Source organism: Rana temporaria, chromosome 7 (genome assembly GCF_905171775.1).
Source record: "Rana temporaria chromosome 7, aRanTem1.1, whole genome shotgun sequence".
NCBI classification, from domain to species: Eukaryota; Metazoa; Chordata; class Amphibia; order Anura; family Ranidae; genus Rana; species Rana temporaria.
In genome coordinates, this window is record NC_053495.1 from 203,407,546 (window position 1) to 203,420,352 (window position 12,807).

Here is a 12,807-nt window from a genome sequence, read left to right on the forward strand (position 1 = left end):
TCTCTGGAAAGAGGGGTTTACAATAAACCCTGAAAAATGTGCTTTGGGAATGGAGGAGGTGAAATACCTGGGCTATATTGTGGGTAGAGGGGTGGTGAAACCTCAGGTCAGCAAGGTAGAGGCTATAAAGAGTTGGCCCCGCCCCCTCACAAAAAAGCAGGTACGTGCATTCCTGGGCATGGTGGGATACTACAGGAGGTTCGTACCCAACTTTGCCACATTGGCGGCTCCATTGACCGATCTGACTAAGGGTCGGAAATCGGTCATGGTGGAGTGGAATGCAGACGCTGAGAAGGCTTTTTTGGTGCTCAAGTCAGCACTGTGCCAACACCCTGTCTTGATAGCGCCCAATTTTTCAGAAGAGTTTGTTGTCCAAACTGATGCTTCCGATGTAGGATTGGGAGCTGTGTTGTCACAGGTTGTTTGTGGTGAGGAACACCCAGTAGTCTTCCTCAGTAGAAAGTTGACACCAGCGGAGAAAAACTACGCTATTATTGAAAGAGAGTGTCTGGCCATTAAGTGGGCTCTGGATTCCCTCAGGTATTACCTCTTGGGGAGGAAGTTTAGGCTCATTTCTGATCATGCCCCTTTAACATGGATGAGGCAGGGTAAAGGGACTAATGCCAGGATTACACGTTGGTTCCTGGCGCTCCAAGAATTTAAGTTTGTAGTGGAGCATAGGCCCGGGAGACTGCATCAAAATGCAGATGCCCTCTCCCGAGTCCATTGTTTGAGCTCCACTGTTGCCTCCACCTCCTTGGCGTTGGGGCACAGGGGGGGGATATGTACAGGACGCCATGGCTGGGTCCTGGAAGGACGTTATATTTCCCCTCTGTTTGGACTGTGGTGCCTTTAAGGGAATGGAAAGGGTTAACGCACCTGTGTAAGGAAGTAGTTTAAAGCAGACAGGAAGTGCAGGTGAGAGTGAAGGAGTGTAGGAGAGTCCAATGCATGGTGAATGGTGGACAAGGAAAGCTGTGGAAGCTATGAAAAGCTGTGAAAAGCTGTGAAAGGACTTGGCAGTGTCCTGCCTAAAAACCTGCTACTGAAGGACTTACCTGGAAGGACTATTTAACTGCGATAGCAGTTCTGAGCTGTACAAGTCGGTGAGACTGTTATTTCTTTTGTTTTTGCTGCTGGAAGCCATTTAAGTTTAATAAACCTCAGTTTTGATTTAAGAAGCCTGTGTCCTGCGGTCAAGCTGGTCCCCCAAACATTACAATATATATATATATATAATGTATGGGGGTCCTGAGTAATTTTCTAAAAAAAAGTTTTACATGTAGGAGAGGTGTCAAAATTGAGGCTCAATCATTCAGCCATTTCTCAGATTAAATAAATGATCTCGAGAGAACAAACCATTTTTCTTCATCACTTCCTTATCGAGTACCAGGATATTGTCCAGGGTGCCGCCCACAGTGCCAGCGGTGACGAAATGCGTGCCGTAATCGTTTATGAATCGGGCGTACGGCCCGTAGTTGTAGGTGTCAGGAAGCTCCATTAAGGCCACCAGCATGTCCTCATCCAACACCAGAGAAGTTCTCCTCATCCGGAACCGAGCAGTCTCCACTTTAGTGACGATTCGCGCAAACTCCAGATTCTACAGCCCAGGAAGAGATCAGAAAAAAAAGGAATTAGTTGACTCTAAAATCTGCCTATTTATTATCCCTTTCATGCCTAAGGCCCCGTACACATGACCGAGGAACTCGACGTGCCAAACACATCGAGTTCCTCGTCGAGTTCAGTGTGGAAGCCGCCGAGGATCTCGGCGGGCCGACTTTTGCAATTGAACAACGAGGAAATAGAGAACATGTTCTCTATTTCCTCGCCGAGGTCCTCGTTGGCTTCCTCGGCCGAAAGTGTACACACGGCCGGGTTTCTCGGCAGAATTCAGCTCTGAACCGAGTTTCTGGCTGAATTCTGCCGAGAAACTCGGTCGTGTGTACGGGGCCTCAGCCTATTTATGACATTTGGGCCCAGATTCTCGTAGGGCGGCGTAAATGTAAGCGGGCGTAGCGTATCGTAGTTACGCTACGCCGCCGCAACTTAGAGAGGCAAGTGCTGTATTCACAAAGCACTTGCGTCCAAACTTACGTCGGCGTAGCGTAAATGTGCCGGCGTAAGCGTGCCAAAATCAAATGAGGAACAGGGGGGCGTGTTTTATGTAAACTATTCATGACCCCACGTAAATGACGCTTTTTTCGAACGGCGCATGCGCGCGCATGCTCAGTATCACGTCGAATTTTCAAATTAAATTACGCCCGCTCAATGCCTAGTCGACGTGAACGTAACTTTTGTCCAGCCCCATTCACGGACGACTTACGCAAACGATGTAAAATACGACGCTGTTCGTACGTTTCCGACGTCCATACCTAACATGACTTACCCCTGCTTTATGAGGGGTAACTTTACGCCGGCGTATGTCTTACGTAAACGACGTATCTTAATACGCCGGGCGCACGTACGTTCGTGAATCGGTGTATCTAGCTAATTAGCATATTCAACGCGGAAATATACGGAAGCGCCACCTAGCGGCCAGCGGAAATATGCACCCTGAGATACGACGGCGTAGGAGACTTACGCCGCTCGTATCTAGGCAACTGTGAGGCGTATCTGATTCTATGAATCAGGCGCCGAGTTGCGACGGGCCGCAGTCAGAGTTACGCCAGCGTATCTGCAGATACGCCGGCGTAACTCTTTTGAGAATCCGGGCCTTGGTGTTTACAAGTTAAAATCCATATTTTTTGCTAGAAAATTACTTAGAACCCCCAAACATTATATATATATATATTTTAGCAAAGAATCTAAAGAATAAAATGGCGATTGTTGCAATATTTTATGTCTCACGATATTTGTGCAGCGTTGTTTCAAACGCAACTTTTTGTGAAAAATTTACTTTCATGAATTTTTAAAAAAATGAAAAAGTAAAGTTAGCCCAATTTTTTTGCATAATGTGAAAGATGATGTTATGCCGAGTAAATAGATACCAAGCATGTCACGCTTTATAATTGTACGCACTCGTGGAATGGCGACAAACTACGGTACATAAAAATCTCCATAGGCGACGCTTTAAACTTTTTTTACGGTTACCAGGTTAGAGTTACAGAGGAGGTCTAGTGCTAGAATTATTGCTCTCGCTCTGAAGATCGCGGCGATACCTCACATGTGTGATTTGAACACCGTTTTCATATGCGGGCGCGACTTCCGTATGCGTTTTCTTTGTTGCGCAAGCTCGCAGGGAGGGGGGCGCTTTAAAAAAAAAATGTCTTATTTATTTTATTTATTTTTATAATATTAAATAGTTTTTTTTTACATTTTGATCACTTTAATTGCTGTCACAAGGAATGTAAACATCCCTTGTGACCGTAATAGGTGGTGACAGGTACTCTTTATGGAGGGATCGGGGCTCTAAAAGACCTCCGAGCCCTCCTTTGCACTTCAAAGTATTCAGATCGCCGAAAATGGCGATTCTGAATACTGTGTACTTTTTTAAATCCAGCGCCATTGGCAGCCGAGAAACCCGGAAAGTGACGTCATGACGTCGCTTCCGTGTTTCCATTGCGGAGACTGAATCATAGTCGTTTACAGCTTAGTTTCAGTCTGCGCCTGGACACTGGAGGCCCCGGATGGAGGATCGGGTCTCCTGGTGGGACGGGAGGCCCGGTCAGAGCGGCGAGAGGCGGAAGGAGGGGGGGGATATCCCCTCCCGCTCCTCCGGCATAACAACCGAGCGGCTTTTAGTCGCATCGGTTGTTATGTCTGGATAGCCAATCTCCCGCTCTAAACAACGGTACCGGGATGATGCCTGCGGCTGCGGGCATCATCCCGTTATAACCCCCGAAAGCCGAGGACGCATATACGCGTATGCTCGGCGTTAAAGGGTTAATAATATTATTCATGCACTATTAAGGTTACTTCAGGAAGTCTGACACCAACACAATAAGGGGAACGGCATCCTTTCCCTTCAGTCTTGCACAGTTGTACCGGCTCCTCGCCTGTATTCCAATTATCAGTGCCCATAAGTGCCACGTTATCAGTGCTGCGTCATCAGCGTACATCAGTGAAGGAGAAAAATTTCCAGTCCAGTTTTTTTTTGTAAAAAATAAAAAAACAGCAGTGATTAAATACCACCAAAAGAAAGCTCTATTTTTATGTAGAAAATTATGAAGATTTCACATGGTTACAGTGTAGCATGACCGCGCAACTGTCATTCAAAGTGTGACAGCGCTGAAAGCTGAAAATTAGCCTGGACAGGAAGGGGGTGAAAATGCCTGGGAAACAAGTGGTTAATAACGCGGCGGCCCCGCTCCTTAACCACTTAAGACCCGGACCTTTAGGCAGCTAAAGGACCCGGCCAGGTTTTGCGATTCGGCACTACGTCGCTTTAACAGACAATTGCGCGGTCGTGCGACGTGGCTCCCAAACAAAATTTGTGTCCTTTTTTTCCCACAAATAGAGCTTTCTTTTGGTGGTATTTGATCACCTCTGCGGTTTTCATTTTTTGCGCTATAAACAAAAATAGAGCGACAATTTTAAAAAAAATGCAATATTTTTTACTTTTTTCTATAATAAATATCCCCCAAAAATATATAAAACATTATTTTTTTCCCTCAGTTTAGGCCGATACGTATTCTTCTACCTATTTTTGGTAAAAAAAAAACGCAATAAGCATGTATCGGTTGGTTTGCGCAAAATTTATAGCGTTTGCAAAATAGGGGATAGTTTTATTGCATTTTTATAAAAAAAATTTTTTTACTACTAATGGCGGCGATCAGCGATTTTTTTTCGTGACTGCGACATTATGGCGGACACTTCGGACAATTTTGACACATTTTTGGGACCATTGTCATTTTCACAGCAAAAAATGCATTTAAAATGCATTGTTTACTGTGAAAATGACAGTTGCAGTTTGGGAGTTAACCACAAGGGGGCGCTGAAGGGGTTATGGGTGACCTAATATGTGCTTCTAACTGTAGGGGGTGTGGCTGTAGGTGTGACATCATAGATTGTGTTTCCCTATAAAAGGGAACACACGATCGATGACGGCGCCACAGTGAAGAACGGAGAAGCTGTGTTTACACACAGCTCTCCCCGTTCTTCAGCTCCGGGGACCGATCGCGGGACTCCAGTGGCGATCGGGTCCACGGGTCCTGCGGTCATAGAGCTTCGGACCGGGTTGCGGGCGTGCGACCCATGACTGGGCACTTAAAGAGGACGTACCTGTACGTGCTTTTGCCCAGCCGTGCCATTCTGCCGACGTATATGTGCAGGAGGCGGCCCTTAAGCGGTTAAAGCGCAAAAAATAAAAACCGCAGAGGTGATCAAATACCACCAAAAGAAAAATCTATTTGTGGGGAAAAAAGGACGTCAATTTTGTTTGGGTGCAACGTCAAAAGAAGATTTGTGCTAGGATGGGGAGGGATATGAAGTGAGGAGGAGAAGATGTGTACTACAGTTAGAATCGCTCCCTAGGACACACTTAACCCCTTGATCGCCCCCTAATGTTTAACCCCTTCTCTGCCAGTGTCATTTGCACAGTAATTTTTTTTTATAGCACTGATCGCTGTATAAATGACAATGGTCATAAAATAGTGCCAAGAGTGTCCGATGTGTCCGCCATAATGTCGCAGTCCCGATAAAAAAAAAAAAATAACTTTTGCACAAACCAATCAATAAACGCTTATTGCGTTTTTTTTTTTTTTTTACCAAAAATATGTAGAAGAATACGTATAATATAAATATTGCTTTATTTTTTTTTCTATAGCGCAAAAAATAAAAACCGCAGAGGTGATCAAATACCACCAAAAGAAATCTCTATTTGTGGGAAAAAAAGGACGTGAATTTTGTTTGGGAGCCACGTTGCACGACCGCGCAATTGTCAGTTAAATCGACGCAGTGCCAAATCGTAAAAAGCGCTCTGGTCTTTGGCCAGCCAAATGGTCCGGGGACTGAAGTGGTTAAAGTATCGCTTTTTTCCCCTAGGGACGTCCTCGACTTTGTGCGGTGATATCTGAATGATGGGGGCAGCTACAGGCATCATTCAGATATCGGCGTCTTCAGCCACCGATTCTCTGCACCATAAGAACGATCAAAGCGGTGGTTCTCCCGCCGCCATCCGGTGCTTCTCCGGGCTCTCCTGTGCCATCGGGGGCCCGGAGAATGAATCGGTCGGCGCTGCTGGAAAGCATAGAGATGACTGGTGACCAGTGTGCAACAATTCTAGCACAAGACCTCCTCTGAAACTCGAAAATAGTAACCTGTAAAAAATGTTAAAGCGTCACCTATGGAGATATTTAAGTACCGAAGTTTGGCGCCATTCCATGAGTGTGCGCAATTTTAAAGCGTTAGGTATCTATTTACTCGGTGTAACATCCTCTTTCACATTGTACAAAATAATTGGGCTAGCTTTACTGTTTTGCTATTTTTTTAATTCGTGAAACCGTTTTTTTTCCCAAAAAAAGGCGTTTGAAAAATTATTGTGCAAATACCGTGCGAGAAAAAAAGTTGCAATGACCGCCATTTTATTCCCTAGGGTGTCTGCTAAAAAAAATATATAATGTTTGGGGGTTCTGATTAATTTTCTAGCCAAAAAATTTAGATTTTTACATGAAGGAGAGAAGTGCCAGAATTGGCCCAGTTGTAAAGTGGTTAATTAACATTTAATATTTTGTTATATTTAAATTGATATGTGGGCATGTGCTAGGAGTGTGTATGTGTTGGTTTTGTTGAGAAGTGTTTTATTGCTGCTGTAAAGAGTATCTGGATACATTTTGTTGTGTATATATACAATGACAGTAAAGTATATCTATCTATCTATCTCTATCTCTATATATCCATCTATCAGGTCAATCTTATATAAGTTAATTGATCATTAGACGAAATGTGGTTAATCCCCTGAACAGTTTTTAAAAACTTTTGTGAAGAGATAAAAGAAAACTTTTCCAGAGAACACGTCACCTTTCCTGTATAAGACGATATATTGCTCCTGAAGGCGCTTTTACTGTCGGAATTGAGACCGAAGGTAAAACCAGCCGGCGATCCACTCGGGCGAATGCTGAAGGTGAATCCACCACCGGAAGAACTTTCTCGATTAGTGGCCCTAAGGACAGCTTTAGCATCCTCGTAGAGCTCAAAGGACATGTCGCTGTTGCCTCGAGTCTGGGGGGGTAAATATAACATTTCATTAAAAACTAAATTCCAGACTAAAATTACTGTATATACTCGAGTATAAGCCGAGTTTTTCAGCACATTTTTTTGTGTGCTGAAAATGCCCCCCTCGGCTTATAATCAAGTCACCTTTTTGCTCCTGATCTCCCGGACTTTGGGGACCCGGTACCAGCACACATGTAGCCCCACTCTTCCTCTACAAGTGTGCAAAGTTTGTTGTCCGGGGGACCTACAGCCAGGGAGCACCGATTTTTCAAACCCGGGCACCCCTTCCATAGACTCCCATGTTAAATGGTAATTTCTCCGGTGATTTTGGGCACCCGATACTTCCCTACCGCACTGTAGCCGAAAGACGCTCTCATGGGACGACGCTCTCGAAGCAGCAGACGAAGGAGAATCTTGTCTTCTGGTACTGTTGGACCTAAGAGCAGCATTTGATACTGTAGACCACAAATTATTACTGACTCGCCTAGCTGAATTAGCTAGAGTCGTGGACTCGGATTTACCCTGGTTCTCCTCCTTCTTGGAAAACCGATCACAAATAGTGAAACTGAGTTTTTTCACTTAGGAAAAAAACACGGTGTCATGCGGAGTCCCTCAGGGATCCCCCTTGTCGCCGGTACTATTCAATATCTATCTCCACCCTCTTTTTGAAATCATCAGTAACCAGAAGTTACTCTACCACTCCTACACGGATGACACGCAACCTTATTTTCGCATCTGCAACAATAAGGATCATTATCTCGGACTAGAGAAATGCCTTACTTTGATGGAAAATTGGATGACGAAGAGTTACCTTAAACTCAACGGCTCGAAAACAGAACTTCTCCTGTTTCACGCCAACCGAAAGAGATCTCTCACACCAACATGGACACCGCCGCCTATTCTGGGACAAATCATCACCCCCAGCACCAAAGTGAAAAGTCTCGGAGTCATTTTTGACACCCACATGACAATGGATGCACAAATAGGATCAGTAGTCAGCGGATCCCACCATCTGCTGCGCCTACTACGCAGACTCGTTCCCTTTATCCCGAAAGAAGACATAGCAGTCGTGGTGGGTACAATTATCAACCCCAGACTCGACTAAGCAAATGCCCTTTACCTCAGACTCCCAAAATACCAAATCTCTCGTCTGCAAGTCGTTCAAAATACGGCCGCTCGACTAGTGACTGGGAAAAAACATAGGAATCAATCTCACCTTCACTGAGATCCCTTCATTGGTTGCCAGTAAAAGACAGGATTACTTTTAAGGCACTCTGTCTGATGCATAAGTGTGTTCAAGGAAATGCCCCCCAATATCTACGCGGAAAATTAAAAAGTCACAACCCCAATAGCTTTCTCCGATCCACCAATCAAAATCTACTCCAGATACCCAAAGCCAGATACAAGTCCAAAGGAGAACGAAGATTTGCAATCCAAGGACCTAGACTGTGGAACGCTCTACCAACCAGCATCCGAATGGAATCACCTGGCCTTCAGAAAAAAACTCAAAACCCATCCTTTCTGAAGGCAAAAGGACAGTAGGGAACGGATACTAAGCGCCCAGAGGCAATTCAGTTCACATGTGTTGCGCTATATAAGTTTCTCACTCACTCAACCCTTTGCAACCTATGGAAGAACCCTAGGGTTATACGGAACCCTGGCTGAGAATGGCCATTCTAGAGGGATCTCATAGATATGGTATATAAATAGTTGCATTGGTGCAAGTAAGAACACAGTAACATTGTAAAAATATCCATACTTGGCATTCTTCAAGGGTTCCTCCATGTTACAAAGGCTTAGAAATGTTGCTTTAGTTAATAGTGATTGATACCCTTTGACTAGACTTTTTCTGTAGTGTTGAATGTTTAAACATTTTAAAACAAGTCCCAGCAGAATGTGGCTTACTATTTACTAGCTGTGGATCCCCCCCCCCGAATACAGTGATACCTCGGTTCACGAACAACCTGGTACGGGAACAGAAGAGTTCACAATAATTTGCTTTGGAACGCGAACTCCGCTTCGGTTCATCTTCCCTGCTCCAACACTATATTGAGAAGCTTTTTGGTGTGCTTTTTAGCACATACTGCACTGTACCGGACATCCAGTATGGCTCCAAAGAAAATTCAGAGCAAGCATGGTGGTAAGAAGAAAGTGCGGAGCGGTAATGAAGGAAACTAGAATGTTCCTCCACACCAGAAGTCGTCTCAAGCAAGGTTAGTGTTGTCTCTCTTCATACTGTACTATACTTTGTTTCATATTTTTGTGGTTCAAAAACAAACAAAAACAAAGTTCAAAACGGATTAACCTGATTGAACCCTATGGGAAAATTTGCCTCGGTGTCAGGGCTGGGCTCAGCCCTTCCTTCTCTGAGCTGGCCGCTCAGCTGTCGGCTAATTTCCATCTCTTATCTCTCCACAGTGACTCACCTGTTGATCCTGCTCGTCAGCCCTGCCTACTTAAGCCTTCCAGTTCATTTGCTCTCTGCCTTCGCCTTGGTCAACATCACAGAGACTATCTCCTGCATTTCTGTTGAAGAGTTTGCACGGCTGACATCCCTTCTGGCTCCTGATCCTGCTTGCTGTTCTACTACGTATATCTCTGGCTCTCTGATATTTGGCTTGGCTGACTAGCTGATCTGGTTCCTGAACTCTGGCTATGTTTTGACTACGCTTACTCTGTTTAAATTTTTATTATTATTATTATTATTAAACAAATGTGATTTAACTGTACTTCTGTCTCGGTCTGATTCATGGTTTCTGACAGTAGGCGAAGGCCATGAATACAGAAGTACAGTTAAATCACATTTGTTTAATAATAATAAAAAGGTAAACCGAGTAAGCGTAGTCAAAACATAGCCAGAGTTCAGGAACCGGATTGGATAGTCAGCCAAGCCAAATGTCAGAGAGCCAGAGATATACGTAGTAGAACAGCAAGCAGGATCAGGAGCCAGAAGGGATGTCAGCCGAGCAAAGTCTTTAACAGGAACGAAGGAGAGAGTCTCTGTGATGTTGACCAAGGCGAAGGCAGAGAGCAACTGAATTGGAAGGCTTAAGTAGGCAGGACTGACAAGCAGGATCATCAACAGGTGAGTCACTGTGGAGAGATAGGAGCTGGCAATTAGCCGACAGCTGAGCAGCCAGCTCAGAGAAGGAAGGGCTGAGCCCAGCCCTGATATTCGGTTTGCGACCAGAGTCGTTTCACAAAATAAGTTTGTGAACCTAGGTATCGTTGTACTTGGCTTCTTGACCAGCTACCTGCAGTAGCTCCTTCCCTAGCTCTGGCCTTGTGTCCTTAGCCTGAAGGCACCGACCCCATCTCATAGCCAGAGAGGTCTCCTTACCATGAATTGGTAGAGATGATAGTTGTAGGGTTTTCTGAAATACTTCTCATCAGTGGCGTAGTACATCTCCTCACAGGTCGGGTCATATCTCAGCTCCCTCCAGTCTCCATTATAGACGTATTCACACTGGCCATCAAAATAATTGGGATCCAGAACCTGCTGAGCCTCCTCTTGAGTCAGAATGTTGAACCTACAGAGCGATGAGAGAGAAGAAATAGCAGTTCAGTTTGTGTGGCTTCTAGCTTCGTAAAGATCAAACGATACCAAAGGTTCTAATTAAAAACATTATAAAAATATAACAATACTAGAGCGCCTGTATGTGAAAATAATATATTGTGAAACTAGAACTGCTGCACCATTTTATAATTTAAAATACATTGATTGTGCTAAAAAATGCCCATCCACATAGCTGTCTTTTTGTAAAGTGTATAATCACAAGGCTATCAACAAGCTTGTCTCCTCACCACTCCTTCCGGGTTTACCGAGAGACCAGAAGTGATGTCACCGGCTCCGCCCAATGCGTTGCGTCACTAGTCACGTAACTTCTTTAAGAGAGAAGGAGCCCAAGGCTGCTAACTGCTATCTGATGGCTCAGGCAGGGGAACCTAGCTGTCTTCTTGTAAAGTGTATAACATCACAAAGCTATCAACAAGCTCGCCTCATCACCGCTCCTTCTGGATTTTCCAAGACACTGGAAATGACGTCACCGGCTCTGCACAATGCGGTGCGTCACTGGAAGCTGCATGATTGGTTCCCCTGCCTGAGCCATCAGATAGCAGTTAGCAGCCTTGTGCTCCTTTTCCCTTGAAGAAGTCATGTGACTAGTGATGCAACGCATCGGGCGGAGCCGGTGACATCACTTCTGGTCTCTCGGTAAACCCGGAAGGAGTGGCGAGGAGGTGAGTTTGTTGATAGCTTTATGAGAAGACTGCTATGTGGGTGGGCTTATTTAGCACAATAAAAGTATTTTAAATTATAAAATGGTGCAGCTGTTCAAGTTTTACAATATATTATTTTGACATAGCACCGCTCCTTCCGGGTTTACCGAGAGACCAGAAGTGACATCACTGGCTCCGTCCGACACGTTTTGTCACCGTTCAAGTGACTTCTTCAAGGGAAAAGGAGCCCAAGGCTGCTAACTGCTATCTGATGGCTCACACAAGGGCACCAATCACGCAGCTGTCAGTGACGCATCACGTCGGGCGGAGCCGGTGACGTCATTTCCAGTGTCTCAGTAAACCCAGAAGGAGCGGTGAGGAGGCGAGCTTGTTTATAGCTTTGTGATGTTATACACTTTACAAGAACACTGCTATGTGAGTGGGCATTTTTATTTAAAGCAATTTTGCACGATGAAAGCTTCCTTTTTATTCTGAGTAACTTCCAAGAAGCTGTTTTGAGCATGCAGATTAGTTATTTTTTATTTTTGGGGGAGGGGGGATTTTTGCTGACACATAATGCTCATACATCTTGGGGGTTGCAGGGGGGGGGGCGCAGTTTGGCATGTTCGCCCTAAGCTCTAGATGAGCTTCTCCAAGCACTGCTGTCCAATGAGCACTGAGGATTAGATTAGAGCAGGGGTCTCCAAACTGCGTCCCGAGGGCCAGATGTGGCCCTTTGCTAGCCTTTATCCGGCCCTTGGGGCACTATTCCCCCACTGACACCAACAAAGGGGCACTATTTCTTCCACCGATTCCAATGATGGGATACTATTCCTCCTACTACTAGGGACAGTACTCCTACTTCTATTGACCACCAACCCTAAGGCCATATTTATTCTCACTCATGCTGGGCTTATGACATTTTCTGCCCCTGCTGGCCATAATCCGGCCCTCCTCAAGTCTGAAGGACAATAAACTGGCCCTTTGTTTGAAAAGCTTGGAGACCCCTGGATTAGAGGATGGCTTTAGGTTCAGGGATCGGTAGGATCAGTAGTGACAGGCGGAACGTTAGGGACTCTGAATCTACGCCGTCCTAAATTTAAGCGTATTCTGGAAACCAGATACGCTTAAATTAGGCTAAGATATGAGCGGCGTAAGTCTCCTACGCCGTCGTATCTTAGGATGCAATATTTACGCTAGCCGCTAGGTGGCACTTCCGGTGAGTTTGGCGTAGAATATGCAAATGACTAGATACGCCGATTCAGAAACGTACGTGCGTCCGGCGCATTTTTTTTACGTCGTTTACGTATGGCTTTTTCTGGCGTAAAGTTAGTCGAACAAATAGCTGGCCTAGTCAATGTTAAGTATGGCTGTCGTTCCCGCGTAAAAATTTGAAAATTTTACGTTGTTTGTAAGTAAGTCGTCCGTGAATGGGGC

At 45.0% G+C, this 12,807-nt stretch overlaps 1 protein-coding gene across 4 annotated transcripts in view; it reads right to left on the bottom strand.

Annotated features, from left to right (window-relative positions):
- The window catches only part of C8A (complement C8 alpha chain), a 46,888-nt gene that overhangs the window by 14,346 nt on the left and 19,735 nt on the right, over positions 1 to 12,807 (bottom strand). For all 4 annotated transcript variants that reach the window (XM_040360852.1, XM_040360850.1, XM_040360851.1 and 1 more), the window contains exons 5-7: positions 10,493 to 10,682; positions 6,958 to 7,158; positions 1,360 to 1,600 (exon numbers count right to left, since the gene is read on the bottom strand). In XM_040360852.1, the coding sequence (XP_040216786.1) occupies positions 1,360 to 1,600; positions 6,958 to 7,158; positions 10,493 to 10,682 (632 nt within the window). The remainder of the gene's footprint in view (positions 1 to 1,359; positions 1,601 to 6,957; positions 7,159 to 10,492; positions 10,683 to 12,807) is intronic.